The 18,255-nt window shown below is 46.2% G+C and overlaps 1 protein-coding gene across 1 annotated transcript in view; it reads left to right on the top strand.

Moving 5' to 3' along the window:
• Positions 1–16,909, top strand: part of LOC115194726 (ATP-binding cassette sub-family G member 2) — a 40,261-nt gene extending 23,352 nt beyond the window's left edge. Inside the window, exons 3-16 of the mRNA XM_029754632.1 lie at positions 2,707–2,766; positions 2,933–3,047; positions 3,808–3,960; positions 4,055–4,212; positions 8,127–8,278; positions 8,571–8,672; positions 8,851–8,983; positions 9,651–9,768; positions 10,137–10,219; positions 12,277–12,366; positions 12,783–12,907; positions 14,017–14,171; positions 14,842–15,011; positions 15,157–16,909. Coding sequence (XP_029610492.1) covers positions 2,707–2,766; positions 2,933–3,047; positions 3,808–3,960; positions 4,055–4,212; positions 8,127–8,278; positions 8,571–8,672; positions 8,851–8,983; positions 9,651–9,768; positions 10,137–10,219; positions 12,277–12,366; positions 12,783–12,907; positions 14,017–14,171; positions 14,842–15,011; positions 15,157–15,304 — 1,762 coding nt within the window. The 3' untranslated portion in view covers positions 15,305–16,909. The remainder of the gene's footprint in view (positions 1–2,706; positions 2,767–2,932; positions 3,048–3,807; positions 3,961–4,054; positions 4,213–8,126; positions 8,279–8,570; positions 8,673–8,850; positions 8,984–9,650; positions 9,769–10,136; positions 10,220–12,276; positions 12,367–12,782; positions 12,908–14,016; positions 14,172–14,841; positions 15,012–15,156) is intronic.
• The last annotated feature ends 1,346 nt before the right edge of the window (positions 16,910–18,255 follow it).

Below are 18,255 nucleotides of genomic sequence, written 5' to 3'. Positions count from 1 at the left end.
AGAAAGTTGCATGGCAACTGCATCAACTTCCGGCAGACAGGTGAAGCTCAACTGAATGGATACCGTTCGTTTACAGTACACTCAAATAAATTAATAGTATATAGTATGTAGTATATACTCATTAAGTACGTAGTGTATAGTATGTCAGTGTGGGTATTCGAACACAAGTTTGTGTGAGAGGTGAACATCACCTGATATACCCCATTATACACTCCCTACCTACAACATCACCTGATATACCCCATTATATACTCCCTACCTACAACATCACCTGATATACCCCATTATATACTCCCTACCTACAACATCACCTGATATACCCCATTATATACTCCCTACCTACAGCAACACCACCTGATATACCCCATTATATACTCCCTACCTACAACATCACCTGATATACCCCATTATATACTCCCTACCTACAGCAACACCTGATATACCCCATTATATACTCCCTACCTACAACATCACCTGATATGCCCCATTATATACTCCCTACCTACAGCAACATCACCTGATATACCCCATTATATACTCCCTACCTACAGCATCACCTGATATACCCCATTATATACTCCCTACCTACAACATCACCTGATATACCCCATTATATACTCCCAACCTACAGCAACACCTGATATACCCCATTATATACTCCCTACCTACAGCAACACCTGATATACCCCATTATATACTCCCTACCTACAGCAACAACACAGCAATACCTGATATACCTCATTATTGCGATGAAATAATATATTACTTAGTTTTTATTGGATGACTTTGTCATGTCCTGACCAGGTAAAAGGGTCATTTGCCATAGTAGAATGGTCAGGGCGTGGCAGGGGGGTTGTTTTGTGTGTTTTGGGGTTTGTTTGTTTCCAGGGGAACGTGTTCTAGTTTTCATTTATCTGTTTCTTTTTCCAGGTTTTGCCGAGTATGGTTTCCAATCAGAGGCAGGTGTCTTTCGTTGTCTCTGATTGGAAGCCATACTTAGGCAGCCTGTTTTCCTTTGGGTTTTGTGGGTGGTTGTTTTCCGTATAGTCTATGTACCTTACGGAACTGTTCCCTGTCATTTTGTTTTGTCTTGTGATAGTGTTACTCATTAAAAAATAAAGAATGACCACTCAACACGCTGCGCCTTGGACTTATCCTTTCGACGCTTGTGACAGACTTAGTTATTTTTAATTCCTTAAAGTCATCAGTCAGCCAGACCTTCTAACGTTATGTGTTGCCATACTGTCTGTAGTCATTCTGTTCAGCTGCCCAGTCTAATTATGCTGCAGAGCTGTCTGTAGTACTCACTCTGTAGCCCTCTCTCTTGTTGTTATATGGTATATCTGGTCTGTGTGTATCTAACAGGGTTAAAGTGGATCCCTCTCTCTTGTTGTTATATGGTATATCTGGTCTGTGTGTATCTAACATAACAGGATTAAAGTGGATCCCTCTCTCTTGTTGTTATACGGTATATCTGGTCTGTGTGTATCTAACAGGGTTAAAGTGGACCCCTCTCTCTTGTTGTTATATGGTATATCTGGTCTGTGTGTATCTAACATAACAGGGGTTAAAGTGGACCCCTCTCTCTTGTTGTTATATGGTATATCTGGTCTGTGTGTATCTAACATAACAGGGTTAAAGTGGATCCCTCTCTCTTGTTGTTATATGGTATATCTGGTCTGTGTGTATCTAACAGGGTTAAAGTGGATCCCTCTCTCTTGTTGTTATATGGTATATCTGGTCTGTGTGTATCTAACAGGGGTTAAAGTGGATCCCTCTCTCTTGTTGTTATATGGTATATCTGGTCTGTGTGTATCTAACATAACAGGGTTAAAGTGGATCCCTCTCTCTTGTTGTTATATGGTATATCTGGTCTGTGTGTATCTAACATAACAGGGTTAAAGTGGACCCCTCTCTCTTGTTGTTATATGGTATATCTGGTCTGTGTGTATCTAACAGGGGTTAAAGTGGACCCCTCTCTCTTGTTGTTATATGGTATATCTGGTCTGTGTGTATCTAACATAACAGGGTTTAAAGTGGATCCCTCTCTCTTGTTGTTATATGGTATATCTGGTCTGTGTGTATCTAACATAACAGGGTTAAAGTGGATCCCTCTCTCTTGTTGTTTTATGGTATATCTGGTCTGTGTGTATCTAACATAACAGGGTTAAAGTGGATCCATCCAGAGATCTGTATATAATGACAAGATGCTCATGTCTCCCCCCCCCCTAACAGTGGGAGTCCAAAATAAGCCCATAGAAACGCATTGGGCTGATTTTGGACAGATTTTGGAGAGAGTGAAACCTCTCGCTTTGCATCTTCCTCTCTGATGGCCCCCCCAAAAAAAATTGACGCAGTGGATTATGGTCGTTGTAGTTCATTAACACGTTTCAGCGGCAGTTAATCACTCGGCACTAGAAAGCATATCCAACATAACAACCTAGTGATGCTTATGTCATGTTATAGATGTGTTATAAACACTTATGTCGCTAGAGATAAACCATTAAAAATAATATTTGAGAGCAAACATAAAATGTACATATATTTTATTATAATCAAATTATTATCATATAGAGGTTTGAAAAATAACAACAAAAAAATAACTGTTTTACCAACTGCCAACTGTAGTCTTGGAGAGCATCAGCTGAGGCATCCGATTGGTTGTCCAGCTCAGCACTAACAGATGTTGGTTTCCTGTCTCTTCAGCGGTCTGATGAAACCAGGGCTGAACGCTATCATGGGGGCCACAGGAAGCGGGAAGTCATCGTAAGTGACATTTCAGCTGATTCAGACAAAACCTTGTGATTCTCATTGAACTTTGTGAACTAACATTATGATGAATGGTTGTGATGTGGTTGGGGTTGTATTACAGTTGTGTAAAGGTTGGGGTTGTATTATAGTTGTGTAATGGTTGGGGTTGTGTTGGGTGAAGGTTTCTGGATGTGCTGGCAGCCAGGAAGGACCCAGCAGGTCTAGCAGGAGAGGTTTTGATAGACGGAGCTCCTCAACCTGCCAACTTCAAATGTCTCTCAGGATATGTGGTCCAGGTAGGGACCCACACACACACACACACACACACACACACACACACACACACACACACACACACACACACACACACACACACACACACACACACACACACACACATACACACACACACACACACACACACCAGTGACCACAGACTATAGTCAATGTTTGTGCTTTTGGGTATGAAGTTTTTCATGTGTATGCTGCCTATATAATCCCTTTATACATCTCTCTCTCTCCCCATCTCTCTCTCTCTCTCATCCTCCCCTCTCTCCCTCTCTCTCTCTCTCTCTCTCTCGCTCATCCTTCCCTCTCCCCCCTCTCGCTCTCTTATTCTCCCCTCTCTCCTCTCCCTCCCTCCCTCCCTCCCTCCCTCCCTCCCTCCCTCCCTCCCTCCCTCTCCCTCTCCCCCTCTCACTCTTTCTTTCTCTCTCTCTCTCTCTCTCTCTCTCTCCCTCTCCCCCTCTCTCTCCCTCCCTCTCTCTCTCTCTCCCCCCCTCCCTCTCTCTCTCTCTCTCTCTCTCTCCCTCCCTCTCTCTCTCTCTCCCTCCCTCTCCCCCCTCCCCCTCTCTCTCTCTCTCTCTCCCTCTCCCCCCTCCCCCTCTCTCTCTCCCTCTCCCTCTCCCCCTCCCCCTCTCTCTCTCTCCCCCCCTCCCTCTCTCCCCCTCTCTCTCTCTCTCCCCCTCCCTCTCTCCCTCTCTCTCTCTCCCCCCCCTCTCTCCCCCTCTCTCCCCCCTCCCCCTCCCTCTCTCTCTTCCCCCCACTAACTGTCAGGATGATGTGGTGATGGGGACTCTGACTGTGAGGGAGAACTTCCGTTTCTCTGCAGCGTTGCGTCTCCCGTCCTCTGTCAGCCAGAAGGAGAAAGAGGACAAAGTCAACCGGCTCATCAAAGAACTGGGCCTCACTAAAGTAGCAGACTCACGGGTCAGTGTAGACGGGTGTATGTGGGGGGATGGAGGGGAGAAGACAGAGAGTGTGTGTGTGTGTGTGACTATGAATGTGTGTATTCTGTCTCCAGGTTGGTACCCAGTTGATCAGGGGTATATCAGGAGGGGAAAGGAAGAGGACAAACATCGGTATGGAACTGATCATCGACCCTCCTGTTCTCTTTCTGGATGAACCCACCACCGGCCTGGACGCTAGCACAGCTAACTCTGTACTACTACTGCTCAAGAGGTAGGACCTGGGTATTGTAGTTCTAATACTGGGGGTTAGTCTGGGTATTGTAGGTCTAATATTGTAGGGTTAGTCTGGGTATTGTAGTTCTAATACTGGGGGTTAGTCTGGGTATTGTAGTCTGGGTATTGTGGTGCTAATACTGGGGGGTTAGACTGGGTATTGTAGTCTGGGTATTGTGGTGCTAATACTGGGGGTTTGTCTGGGTATTGTAGTCTGGGTATTGTAGTCTGGGTGTTGTAGTCTGGGTGGGTATTGTAGTGCTAATACTGGGGGGTTATTCTGGTTATTGTAGTCTGGGTATTCTGGTGCTAATGCTGGGGGTTAGTCTGGGTATTGTAGTGCTAATTCTGGGGTGTTAGTCTGGGTGTTGTAGTCTCGGTGTTGTAGTTTGGTTGTTGTTGTCTGGGTATTGTAGTGTTAATGCTGGGGAGGTATTCTGGGTACTGTAGTCTGGGTACTGTAGTCTGGGTGCTGTAGTCTGGGTGTCACAAATGTTGAAGCCGTGTTGAAGAGACCAAACTGCATGCGGAATGTGGATACTCATCTTTTAATATAATTAAGTAAAGTATACACAGAAAACAATAAACACTCACGACAGGCTATTTACGAACAAAACGAGTAGCAGTGTTAACTCAACCACCCACAACCCCAAGTGACAAACATACTCCTAATTGTATGACTCCCAATCAGGAACAACGATAACCAGCTGTCCCTGATCGGGAGCCACACAGACCCACATAGAAACACAACACACATACACAGACATACTCTGCCACGTCCTGACCAAAAACTACACAACAACACCCTCTGCTGGTCAGGACGTGACAGTATCCCCCCCCCCTAAAGGTGCACACCCCGAATGCACCTAAAAAAAGAAACCACAAAATCCCCCAAAACCACAACAAAAACAAAATACAAATACCCCCCTAAACAATAAGGGAGGGAAGGGAGGGTGGCTGCCGTCAACGACGGCACTGTGCTACACCCCCCCTACCCAACCCACCTATCCTGGAGGTGGCTCTGGTTCCGGCCTCCTGCCCTCCAGGTTGTAAGCAGACTCATTGGGGTCCGGCTTGTAGATAGACTCACTCCGTTGTGGCTCATGGGCAGACTCTTTCCATTCCAGGTCGTAGGCATACTCCCTCCGGTTAACGCTGTATGCAGACTCACCCGGTTCTGGGTCATAGGCAGACTCACCCGGTTCCGGGTCGCAGGCAGACTCACCCGGTTCCGGGTCGCAGGCAGACTCACCCGGTTCCGGGTCGCAGGCAGACTCACCCGGTTCCCGGGTCGCAGGCAGACCCCCTCGGTTCCCGGGTCGCAGGCAGACCCCTTCGGTTCTGGGTCACAAGCAGACCCCCTCGGTTCCGGGTCACAAGCAGGCTCCCTCGGTTCTGGGTCACAGGCAGGCTCCCTCGGTTCCGGACTAGACACTGTTGCCGGATACTCTACACTGCACACTGGTGCCGGATACTCTGGACTGCACACTGGTGCCGGATACTCTGGACTGCACACTGGTTCCGGATACTCTGGACTGCACACTGGTGCCGGATACTCTGAACTGCACACTGTTGCCGGATACTCTGGACTGCACACTGTTGCCGGATACTCTGGACTGCACACTGGTGCCGGATACTCTGGACTGCACACTGGTGCCGGATACTCTGGACTGCACACTGGTGCCGGATACTCTGGACTGCACACTGGTGCCGGGCTCTTGAGGCTGGGTTGACGCACTGGAAGCCTGGTGCGTGGGGCTGGTAGAGGTGGTACCAGGCTGAAGACACGCACCCTAGGGCTAGTGCGAGGAGCGGGAACAGGCTGAATAGGACTAGGCCGACTCATGGGAAGCTTGGTCCGGGTTGCTGGTACTGGTCGTGCCAGACTGGAGGAACTCACTTCTGGGATAGCACGAGAGGCGGGAACCGGAAAGACTGGGCCATGGATGCGCACAGGTGGCCGTGACCGCACCGCCTGCACAACCCGTCCTGGCTGGATGGAACTAACAGCCCTGTACGAGCGGGGTGCTGGTACAGGGCGAACTGGGCTGTGCAGGGGCCTGATGGTTGCCGTGCGTAGAGCGGGAGAAGGGTAGCCTGGTCCTAGGAGGCGTACCGGTGACCAGACGCGCTGTGCAGGCATCCTCCTACCAGGCCTACTCTAGCACGGCATCTGCGAGGGGCTGGAATGGCGCGCACCGGACTGTGCGTGCGTATGGGTGAGAGTGCGCACCTCAGCGAAACACGGCGCCCTCCACTCCATACGCTCCTCCATGTACTCACGGGTAGCTGGCTTATGGCTCTTCCTAGGCCTAGCCAAACTACCCGTGTGCCCCCCCAAAAAAATGTCTTGGGGGTGCCTCTCCGGCTTCCTCGCCAGTCGTGTACCCCGGTAGCGTTCCCGGTCCTCACCAGCCTTTCGCCGTTCCTCCCTCTCTCTTTCCACCTGTACCCATGGAAGGCGATCCTTCCCAGCCTGGATCTCCTCCCAAGTGTAGGAGCCTTTTCCCTCCACGATCTCCTCCCAGGTCCATTTCTCACTATTGTCCATATCAAAGTCCATTTTCTCAGCGTTCCTCCTCTCCTTCTTACGCTGCTTGGTCTTGTTGTGGTGGGTGGTTCTGTCACAAATGTTGAAGCCGTGTTGAAGAGACCAAACTGCATGCGGAATGTGGATACTCATCTTTTAATATAATTAAGTAAAGTATACACAGAAAACAATAAACACTCACGACAGGCTATTTACGAACAAAACGAATAGCAGTGTTAACTCAACCACCCACAACCCCAAGTGACAAACATACTCCTAATTATATGACTCCCAATCAGGAACAAGGATAACCAGCTGTCCCTGATCGGGAGCCACACAGACCCACATAGAAACACAACACCCAGAACACACATACACAGACATACTCTGCCACGTCCTGACCAAAAACTACAAAACAACACCCTCTGCTGGTCAGGACGTGACACTGGGTATTGTAGTCTGGGTATTGTAGTCTGGGTATTGTAGTCTGTGTGTTGTAGTCTGGGAACTGTAGTCTGGGTGTTGTAGTCCTGGTATTGTAGTCTGGGTGTGTGTTGTAGTCTGGGTATTGTAGTCTGGGTGGGTGTTGTAGTCTGGGTATTGTCGTCTGGGTACTGTAATCTGGGTATTGTAGTCTGAGTATTGTAGTCTGGGTATTGTAGTCTGGGCACTGTAGTCTGGGTACTGTAGTCTGGGTACTGTAGTCTGGGTATTGTAGTCTGGGTACTGTAGTCTGGGTACTGTAGTCTGGGTACTGTAGTCTGGGTAATGTAGTCTGGGTATTGCAGTCTGGGTACTGTAGTCTGGGTATTGTAGTCTGGGTGGGTATTGTAGTCTGGGTATTGTAGTCTGGGTGGGTATTGTAGTCTGGGTTCTGTAGTCTGGGTATTGTAGTCTGGGTATTGTAGTCTGGGTACTGTAGTCTGGGTATTGTAGTCTGGGTACTGTAGTCTGGGTACTGTAGTCTGGGTACTGTAGTCTGGGTGGGTACTGTAGTCTGGGTACTGTAGTCTGGGTAGTGTAGTCTGGGTACTGTAGTCTGGGTATTGCAGTCTGGGTACTGTAGTCTGGGTATTGTAGTCTGGGTATTGTAGTCTAGGTACTGTAGTCTGGGTATTGCAGTCTGGGTATTGTAGTCTGGGTACTGTAGTCTAGGTACTGTAGTCTGGGTACTGTAGTCTGGGTACTGTAGTCTGGGTATTGTAGTATGGGTGGGTGTTGCAGTCTGGGTACTGTAGTCTGGGTACTGTAGTCTGGGTACTGTAGTCTGGGTACTGTAGTCTGGGTATTGCAGTCTGGGTATTGTAGTCTGGGTACTGTAGTCTGGGTACTGTAGTCTGGGTATTGTAACTCTAACCCTCCTCCTCCTCTCTCTCTATCAGGATGTCTAGTCATGGCCGTACCATCATCCTGTCCATCCACCAGCCTCGTTACTCCATCTACCGTCTGTTTGACAGTCTGACTCTACTGGTTAGCGGTAAACAGGTTTACCACGGCCCCGCTCAGAGCGCTCTGGACTACTTCTCTAACATTGGTGAGACTAAATCATTACAAATGTCATGTTTCTAGTGATTCTAAATCACACTCCTCCTGCTAACCAGACAGTGTAGCCTCAGCTCTCTGCTGGCAAACCAAGTTATGAAATGTCAAGAGTTACTTAATAACAGTTATTATATCCATCATTCTATTGTCTGTCTTTAGAGGTTACTAAGATGAGATGCATTTGAGATACGTTCAGTGTATCAATGTTTCAACCTTTCCTGTATCCAAACCTTATCTGTATCTATAAACAATGTAATTACAACTATGATGTCATCATTACCCAGGGTACACTTGTGAACCCCACAACAACCCAGCTGACTTCTTCCTGGACGTGATCAACGGAGATTCTACCGCCATCGCCTTCAACAGGATAAAAGATGCAGACGGTGAGTTCTGATTGGCTAAGGAGCAGAGTCAGTGGGCGGGATTAGTCAGGTCATCCAATGGGAGACATATTTTGTCTCTTCATATCCTCCCCTCCCTAACTTTGTTAACCATGCATTTACCTCTGTTCTGGCCCCTCTATCCCTTCCCCTCCCGTTTTCTCCAACCCCCCTCCCCCAGACTCTGACCCAGACAGGGTAACCAGTTCCAGGCAGAACATCGAGGACCATCTGGTCCAGGAGTACCGGGGGAGCCAGTACTATGGAGAGTCCAAGGCCCAGTTAGAACGCATCACCATGAACAGGGAGTACAGGTACCAACACACACTCTCTGTCTCTCTCTCTCTCTCTCTCTCTCTGTCTCTCTCTCTCTCTCTCTGTCTCTCTCTCTCTCTCTCTCTCTCTCTCTCTCTCTCTCTCTCTATGGTATCTGTCTCTCTCTCTCTCTCTGTCTCTATGGTATGTGTCTCTCTCTCTCTCTCTCTCTCTCTCTCTGTCTCTCTCTCTCTCTGTCTCTATGGTATCTGTCTCTCTCTGTCTCTGTCTCTCTATGGTCTCTCTCTCGCTGTCTCTCTATGGTCTCTCTCTATGGTCTTTCTCTCTGTCTCTGTCTCTCTCTCTCTCTCTCTCTCTCTCTCTGTCTCTGTCTAATTCTCTCTCTCTCTGTCTCTATGGTATCTGTCTCTCTCTCTCTCTGTCTCTCTATGGTCTCTCTCTATGGTCTCTCTCTATGGTGTCTGTATGTCTGTCTGTCTGTCTGTCTGTCTGTCTGTCTGTCTGTCTGTCTGTCTGTCTGTCTGTCTGTCTGTCTGTCTGTCTGTCTGTTTGTCTGTCTGTCTGTCTGTCTGTCTGTCTGTCTGTCTGTCTGTCTGTCTGTCTGTCTGTCTGTCTGTCTGTCTGTCTGTCTGTCTGTCTGTCTGTCTGTCTCTGTCTGTCTGTTCTCTGCAAGTTAATGGACAACCTTCTTCTTGTTCTTTTCAGTGTGAAGACTCCCTCTCGGACCATCACGTACAACACCTCCTTCTCTACTCAGTTCAGATGGGTCCTAAAGAGAACCTTCACTAACCTCATCCTCAACCCTCAGACATCCTTCGCTCAGGTGTGTGTGTGTGTTACACTCACAGAAGTTCCAAAAGAATGAAGACATTTCAAATGTCATATTATGTCTATATGCAGTGTTGTAATGATGTGCAATTAGATAAAGTACAAAAGGGAAAATAAATATGGGTTGTATTTACAATGGTGTTTGTTCTTCACTGGTTGCCCTTTTCTTGTGGCAACAGGTCACACATCTTGCTGCTGTGATGTCACACTGTGGTATTTCACCCAGTAGATATGGGAGTTTATCAAAATTGGGTTTGTTTTCGAATTCTTTGTGGGTCTGTGGTATCTATCTATCTATCTATCTATCTATCTATCTATCTATCTATCTATCTATCTATCTATCTATCTATCTATCTCATCCAGATTGGAGTGACTGTATTCCTGGCCGTCATCGTTGGAGCTATATTCTTTGGAGTGAAGAATGACCAGAGTGGCTTGCAGAACAGGTGTGTGTATGAGTTTAACGTGTGTGTGTTTAATATAATATATGACTTTTTTTTTTCAATTGCTAACATGCATTGGTCAAAACTGAAGTCACATCGTAAAAACTCTTCACACGGTCAGTGAAACAGAAGTGTATGTGGACCAAACTGTGAATCATTTTTCATTGCTTTCACACAGAAGGCATTCAATGACCACATTCTTCTCAAAATCCATGAACTCTTTCCTCATTCATACTCCACCACCTGCAAAACTATATATTTGCAGCACATTTTCAAATGTTAACACACTGTTTCCAAAACTGTTAGAATGTAACAGCCGTCATCAAAATGAGACCAAGGTGCAGCGGAGGATGTGTTCATCGTGAATGATTTTAATGGACCGAATGAACACTATACAAAAACCCCCCCAAAAAACGACCAGCAACAGTTCTGTCAGGTTAACAAAACTAAACAGGAAAATATTCACCCACAAACCCCAAAGGAAAAACAGGCTGCCTAAGTATGACTCCCAATCAGCAACAACGATGTACAGCTGTCCCTGATTGGGAGCCATACCCGGCCGAAACAAAGCAATCCCAAACATAGAAAAACAGACATAGAATGCCCACCCAAATCACACCCTGACCAAACCTAAATAGAGACATAAAAAGGATCTCTCAGGTCAGGGCGTGACATAGAAACACATTCAAAACAGAACGATGGCAAATGGCATTTCTGCAGTAACAAGATTGAAAATGTAGAACATTTCAGAAGAATATTTAATCATTCCAAACAAGCAATTTCATCTGAAAGCCTACCCAAGTTTTTTTTATTTACATTTTGTTTATTATTTCACCGTTATTTAACCAGGTAGGCCAGTTGAGAATAAGTTCTCAGTTGCAACTGCGACCTGGCCAAGATAAAGCAAAGCAGTTCGACACAAACAACAACACAGAGTTACACATGGAATAAACAAAACATACAGTCAATAATACAATAGAAAAAATCTGTATACAGTGTGTGCAAATGAGGTAAGAAAAGGGAGGTAAGGCAAGAAATAGGCCATAGTGGTGAAGTAAATACATTATAGCAATTAAACACTGGAATGGTAGATGTGCAGAAGATGAATGTTCAAGTAGAGATACTGGGGTGCAAAGGAGCAAGATAAATAAATAAATACAGTATGGGGGTGAGGTAGTTTGGTGGGCTGTTTACAGATGGGCTATGTACAGGTGCAGTGATCTGTGAGCTGCTCTGACAGCTAGTGGCGAAGTGTCCTGTTTTTAGTCTCGTTACCAAACAGACAAAAGAGGACGACTTCGAAATGATTTAGTTTTGGAAACAAGGAAAACAAGGAAGACAGGTTGGTGGGGAAAGAAGAGTGGCAGGGTCGGAGATACTTTACAAGATGCATCGCCAGAGAAGACATAAGATGTGATGTTGATGAGAACTTGTGGCCAAATGCAGGAGAGAGAGAGAACTAGAACCCTCACAGTACTGTACAGTATGAGTGATTATACTAGACATGTTATATACTACACACTATACTATACAACGCTCAAACCACTAGGCTACCTGCCGTCCTAATCGTATGGGTGTGTGTGTGTGTGTGTGTGTGTGTGTGTGTGTGTGTGTACGTGTGTGTGTGTGTGTACGTGTGTGTGTGTATGTGTGTGTGTGTGTGTGTGTGTGTGTGTGTACGTGTGTGTGTGTGTACGTGTGTGTGTGTGTGTGTGTGTGTGTGTGTGTACGTGTGTGTGTGTGTGTGTGTGTGTGTGTGTGTGTGTGTGTGTGTACGTGTGTGTGTGTGTGTGTACGTGTGTGTGTACGTGTGTGTGTGTACGTGTGTGTGTGTGTGTACGTGTGTGTGTGTGTGTGTGTGTGTGTGTGTGTGTACGTACGTGTGTGTGTGTGTACGTGTGTGTGTGTGTGTGTGTGTGTGTGTGTGTGTGTGTGTGTGTGTGTGTGTGTGTGTGTGTGTACGTGTGTGTGTGTGTGTACGTGTGTGTGTGTGTGTGTGTGTGTGTGTGTGTGTGTGTGTGTGTGTGTGTGTGTGTGTGTGTGTGTGATGTCTCTACCAGGATGGGTGCTCTTTTCTTCATCACCACCAATCAGTGTTTCAGTTCCGTGTCTTCTGCTGAACTCTTCATCACCGAGAGAAAACTGTTCATGTGAGTAACACACACACACACACACACACACACACAGGGGTGAGAGAGAAAGAGAAAGAAGGGAGAGAGAGCAGGACAGGAAGAGAGAGAGATAGAGACAGAGACCATCTCCAGTCATAAATACATTAGTGGTTACTACAGAGTATCAGTCTAAACCCTCTCTCTCTCTCTCTCTCTCTCTCTCTCTCTCTCTCTCTCTCCCGCTCTCTCTCTCTCTCTCTCTCTCTCTCTCTCCCTCTCCCTCTCCCTCTCCCTCTCCCTCTCCCTCTCTCTCTCTCTCTCTCTCTCTCTCTCTCTCTCTCTCTCTCTCTCTCTCTCTCTCCCGCTCTCTCTCCTCTCTCTCTCTCTCTCTCTCTCGTCTCGCGCTCTCTCTCTCTCTCTCTCTCTCTCTCTCTCTCTCTCTCTCTCCCCCCCAGTCATGAGTACATCAGCGGATACTACAGAGTATCAGTCTACTTCCTGTGTAAGTTACTCAGTGACATCATCACCTTAAGGACGCTCCCTGCCATCCTCTTCAGCTGTGTGGCTTACTTCATGATCGGTGGGTAGACCCTTCACCCACGTAGACACAGTGAACACTAACCCTAACCCTTGATTGGTGGGTAAACCCTTCACCCACATATCGCTGGGTTGACCCTTCATACACACACAAACAAACCAATGAACGAACACACACACGCACACATCATTAGTCAGTGTCATGTCACATCTTTTCTAGTATAATATTTCTATGTTCTATGTCTCTTCAGGTTTTAAGCTACAACAGTTCATGATCTAGTATTATATTTCTATGTTCTGATCTAGTATTATATATTTCTGTTGTGATCTAGTATTATATTTCTATGTTGTAATCTATGTTGTAATCTAGTATTATATTTCTATGTTCTAATCTAGCGTTATATTTCAGTTCTCATCTAGTATTGTATTTCTATGTTCTAATCCAGTATTATATTTCTATGTTCTAATCCAGTATTATATTTCTCTATTATATTTATATTTTTCAATCTAGTATTATGTTTCTCTGTTCTGATCATTTATTATATTTATCTGATCTGATCTAGTATTATTTTTCAGTTCTCATCTAATGTTATATTTCTATGTTCTGATCTAGTGTTGTATTTCTATGTTCTGCTCTAGTATTACATTTCTATGTTGTAATCTAGTATTATACTTCTCTTTTCTGATCTAGAATTGTATTTTTGGTTTGATCTAGTATTATATTTCTATGGTCTGATCTAGTATTATATTTCTCTGTTCTGATCTAGTATTATATTTCTCTGTTCTGATCTAGTATACTATTTATATGGTCTGATCTACTGTATTCCTGTTCTAATCTGGTATTATATTTCTCTGTTCTGACTTAGTATAATATTTATATGGTCTGATCTAGTATATTCCTGTTCTGATCTAGTATAATATTTATATGGTCTGGTCTAGTATTATATTTCTGTTTTGGTATTATATCACTCTGTTCTGATCTAGTATTATATTTATATGTTCTGATCTATTATATTCCTGTTCTGATCTGGTATTTTTTTTACTCTGTTCTGATCTAGTATTATATTTCTATGGTCTGGTCTAGTATTTTATTTCTGTTCTGGTATTATATTATTCTGTTCTGATCTAGTATTATATTTCTATGTTCTCCAGGGTTTAAAGCTACAGTGGAGGCCTTCTTCCTGTTCATGTTGACCGTAGCTCTGGTAGCCTATACAGCTACTGCCATGACCATGGCTATTTCAGCTGACCAGAGTGTTGTGGCGATCGCCAACATCTTCATGACCATAGCCTTTGTCTTCATGATGGTGAGAGACAGAGAGAGAAAGAGAGACTAAATAATTTGTGATTGTTTCCTTATCTTGTTTTGGCAATGTTAGCAGATGTTTCCAATGAAGCCCCTTTAAATTGACACACACACACACACACACACACACACACACACACACACACACACACACACACACACACACACACACACACACACACACACACACACACATATATATATATAAAATGATTATAAACATGAAAAATTATGTTGCTCTCCTCTTCCTCCTCTTCCTCCTCTCCTCCTCTCCCCTCCTCACCTCTCTCCTCCCCCCACTGCCCTTCCCTCCTCTCCTCCCTTCCCTCCCCTTCCCTCCTCTTCTCTCCCCTTCCCTCCTCTCCTCCCTCCCCTCCCCTCCCCTCGCCTCCTCTTCTCTCCCCTCCCCTCCCCTCCCCTTCTCTCCCCTCCCCTCCCCTCCCCTTCCCTCCCCTCCCCTCCCCTCCTCTTCTCTCCTCACCCCTCATCTTCCCATCCCCTCCTCCCTCCGCTCCTCACCCCCCCTCCTAAAATCTCCTCTTCGCTCCCTTTCCCTCCTCTCCTCACCCCTCCTCTCCTAAAATCTCCTCTTCTCTCCTCTCCCCTCCCCTCCCCTCCACTCCCCTCCCCTCCCATCCTCTTCTCTCCCCTCCCCTCCCCTCCCCTATCAGATCTTCTCAGGCCTGTTGGTGAACCTACCCAGTATTGTTGAGTGGCTAGCCTGGTTCCAGTACCTCAGCATCCCTCGGTACGGGCTAACAGCTCTCCAGATTAATGAGTTTGTAGGTCTGCAGCTCTGTGGAGACATTCCCCTCAACAGCACCTTGCCCCCTGGTATGACGTAAGTGATAATGTCTCACGATACCTTTTAAATTATCCATTGATGTCAGGAGAGATATTTTACACGGGAGATCTGTCTGTCAGTGAGATTCTCCATAATTGTGGTGTTTGTTTCTGAGGTAGGAACCTTTCTATCCTGTGTCCAGATGCACGGGGGAAGACTTTCTGAAGAACCAGGGGATCGACTACACCGCCTGGGGGCTGTGGCAGAATCACGTTGCCCTGGCGATCATGACCGTAATCTTCCTGGCGATCGCGTACTTCAAACTACTCTTCACCAAGAAGTTCACATAGAGGTTAGGGGTCATGGGCTAAGCCTATTGTACACCTTCCCGTTCCTTTCGGTCCCCTTGGTCCGCTCAAACGAAATGCTGCAATATCCAACTTCAACTTCTGTCCGCATGGAACTCTGAAATGTCATCATGGGACTCTGAAATATAAGCATGGGACTCTGAAATATCAGCGTCCAAAGTACACTTTTCAAGTGAGGTGCGCAGATGCGGACGGGAGCGGATGTTAGATTGAAGCGGAAGTTGAAATGAGGCATTTAGAGGTCAGGGGCGGTGTTCCATTGAATTGTTTTGGGTACTGAGCACATTTCAGGTCTAGTGAACGGAAACTTGAAAGTTGTGAGAATTCTGTGCAACTTCCGGGGCGCACGTTTCCAGTGAACAGTGAGGTTGTACCCTTTACAGTTTTAGACAGTAGCTAACAGGCTATTGTGGCTATTGGAACATAATGTAGGCCCCACCAACAACAACCACCAATGGAGCAAATCACATAACAGCTTTTGATTTTGCGCACGGATATGCACTTTGATCTGAAAAGCGCCTAGACTTGAGGGTGATTGAAAGTCCAGTTGTGAGCTCCATGTCACAATATAATTCTATTCCGTTGCGCTCTGCCTCTGGCTACAACAAAATCAAAATCACAGACTCAATCAAAGTTAGATTTGTTTTGGTGGGGGGGTTTTTTGCATTGAAAAGGGGCTGATATAATGTTGATTAGATTACAGAATAAACCATTGATCTCTGTAGTGCAAACTAAATGGGGTGAACTCAGTGAATTTCAATCTCTTGCATTTCTGCTCGTCCTGGTATTTCTTCTGCGTGGCAGTCCTGGTATTTCTTCTGCGTGGCAGTCCTGGTATTTCTTCTGCGTGGCAGTCCTGGTATTTCTTCTGCGTGGCAGTCCTGGTATTTCTTCTACGTGGCAGTCCTGGAGGGGTCAGGGGTTAGGGAAATGATCATCATCACAACCACCATCAATCATTGTTCCAAACCAATAAATTCAATGATTTCTCTACCAATGTGTCTTATCTACAGACGTTTAAAATCATGTCTCAAGATGCCTATGTGATTATTTTGAACCATTCATGTTTTATGACGTGCAATTTGTTCAACGTTTTATCGATGCAACACAATTAACGTGTAATGATACCAAATATATTGATGATTTGGTGCTCTGTAAGCAGAGATAATAAATACTTATGCATTAGTCCTATGTTACTCCCAAACGGTACCCTGTCCCCTACTGTTGAACAGGGCCCCTAGGACTCTGGACACAAGTAGTTCCTTACTGTTGAACAGGGCCCCTAGGACTCTGGACACAAGTAGTTCCCTACAAAGGGACTAGGGTGCTGTTTAGGACACAGTCCTAGACATTGTTTCTATTTACGTTTTGTACACTATCGACAGCACAGGAGGCTGGTGAGGAAAGGATGGTGCATAATAATGGCTGGAATGGAATCAGTCACATAGAAACCGCGTGTTTGCTGTGTTTGATACCAATCCCTTAATTCCGTTCCTGCCATAACTATGAGCCAATCCTCCCCACCAGCCACCTGTGATGAACAGTATAACAATGATAATTATGCAAATAAAACACGATTACAACTTTGTACTTGTTCTATTTCCACTCCTGTGTATCAACCCTCTCTCGCTCTCTGTCTCTCTCTCTCTCTCTCTCTCTCTCTCTCTCTCTCTCTCTCTCTCTCTCTCTCTCAGTCTCACACACACACACACACACACACACACACACACACACACACACACACACACACACACACACACACACACACACACAGGTCCTGCAGATGAGAGAACATACAGGAGGGAGAGGTAGACAGACCTGAGGGAGATGTAGACAGACCTGAGACAGAGGTAGACAGAGGGAGACAGACCTGAGACAGAGGGAGACAGACCTGAGACAGAGGTAGACAGACCTGAGACAGAGGTAGACAGACCTGAGACAGAGGTAGACAGACCTGAGACAGAGGTAGACAGACCTGAGACAGAGGGAGACAGACCTGAGACAGAGGGAGACAGACCTGAGACAGAGGGAGACAGACCTGAGACAGAGGTAGACAGACCTGAGACAGAGGTAGACAGACCTGAGACAGAGGTAGACAGACCTGAGACAGAGGGAGACAGACCTGAGACAGAGGGAGACAGACCTGAGACAGAGGGAGACAGACCTGAGACAGAGGGAGACAGACCTGAGACAGAGGTAGACAGACCTGAGACAGAGGTAGACAGACCTGAGGGAGAGGTAGACAGACCTGAGACAGAGGTAGACAGACCTGAGACAGAGGTAGACAGACCTGATGTAAAGGGAGACAGACCTGAGACAGATGGAGACAGACCTGAGGGAGAGGGAGACAGACCTGAGACAGAGGGAGACAGACCTGAGGGAGAGGTAGACAGACCTGAGACAGAGGGAGACAGACCTGAGGGAGATGTAGACAGACCTGAGGGAGAGGTAGACAGACCTGAGACAGAAGTAGACAGACCTGAGGGAGAGGTAGACAGACCTGAGACAGAAGTAGACAGACCTGAGGGAGCGGTAGACAGACCTGAGGAAGAGGTAGACCAGAACAGTACTTTCTGGGGGACGATCGGGCCATGCTGACTCTCTCTGACTTTGAAAATGAGTCAGATGATGAGGAAATCCCTGATTTAAAGTTAAAACATTTTTAATTGAACCTGACATTGTAGTCTTCTGATGAGAGTGATGGTGATGTTGTCACGGAAGACCGAGTTTTGTAATCAATAAAATGCCCGGTGGAAGCAGAACATGATAGCTAAGGAGATGGAAGAAATTCAGGCATTTGAATGGAGGGAGTCAAAAAGAGAACACAGAAGGCTGTTTTTATAAAACACCTGTCTCCGGATTACATCTTCAAACTAAGGGCAACCATGGCATCCGTGAAAGAGAGGGAGAAGCGTTCATCCATGTATACAGGT

Source organism: Salmo trutta, chromosome 5, assembly GCF_901001165.1.
Source record: "Salmo trutta chromosome 5, fSalTru1.1, whole genome shotgun sequence".
Classification (NCBI taxonomy): domain Eukaryota; kingdom Metazoa; phylum Chordata; class Actinopteri; order Salmoniformes; family Salmonidae; genus Salmo; species Salmo trutta.
This window is presented reverse-complemented; position numbering and strand designations above follow the sequence as displayed.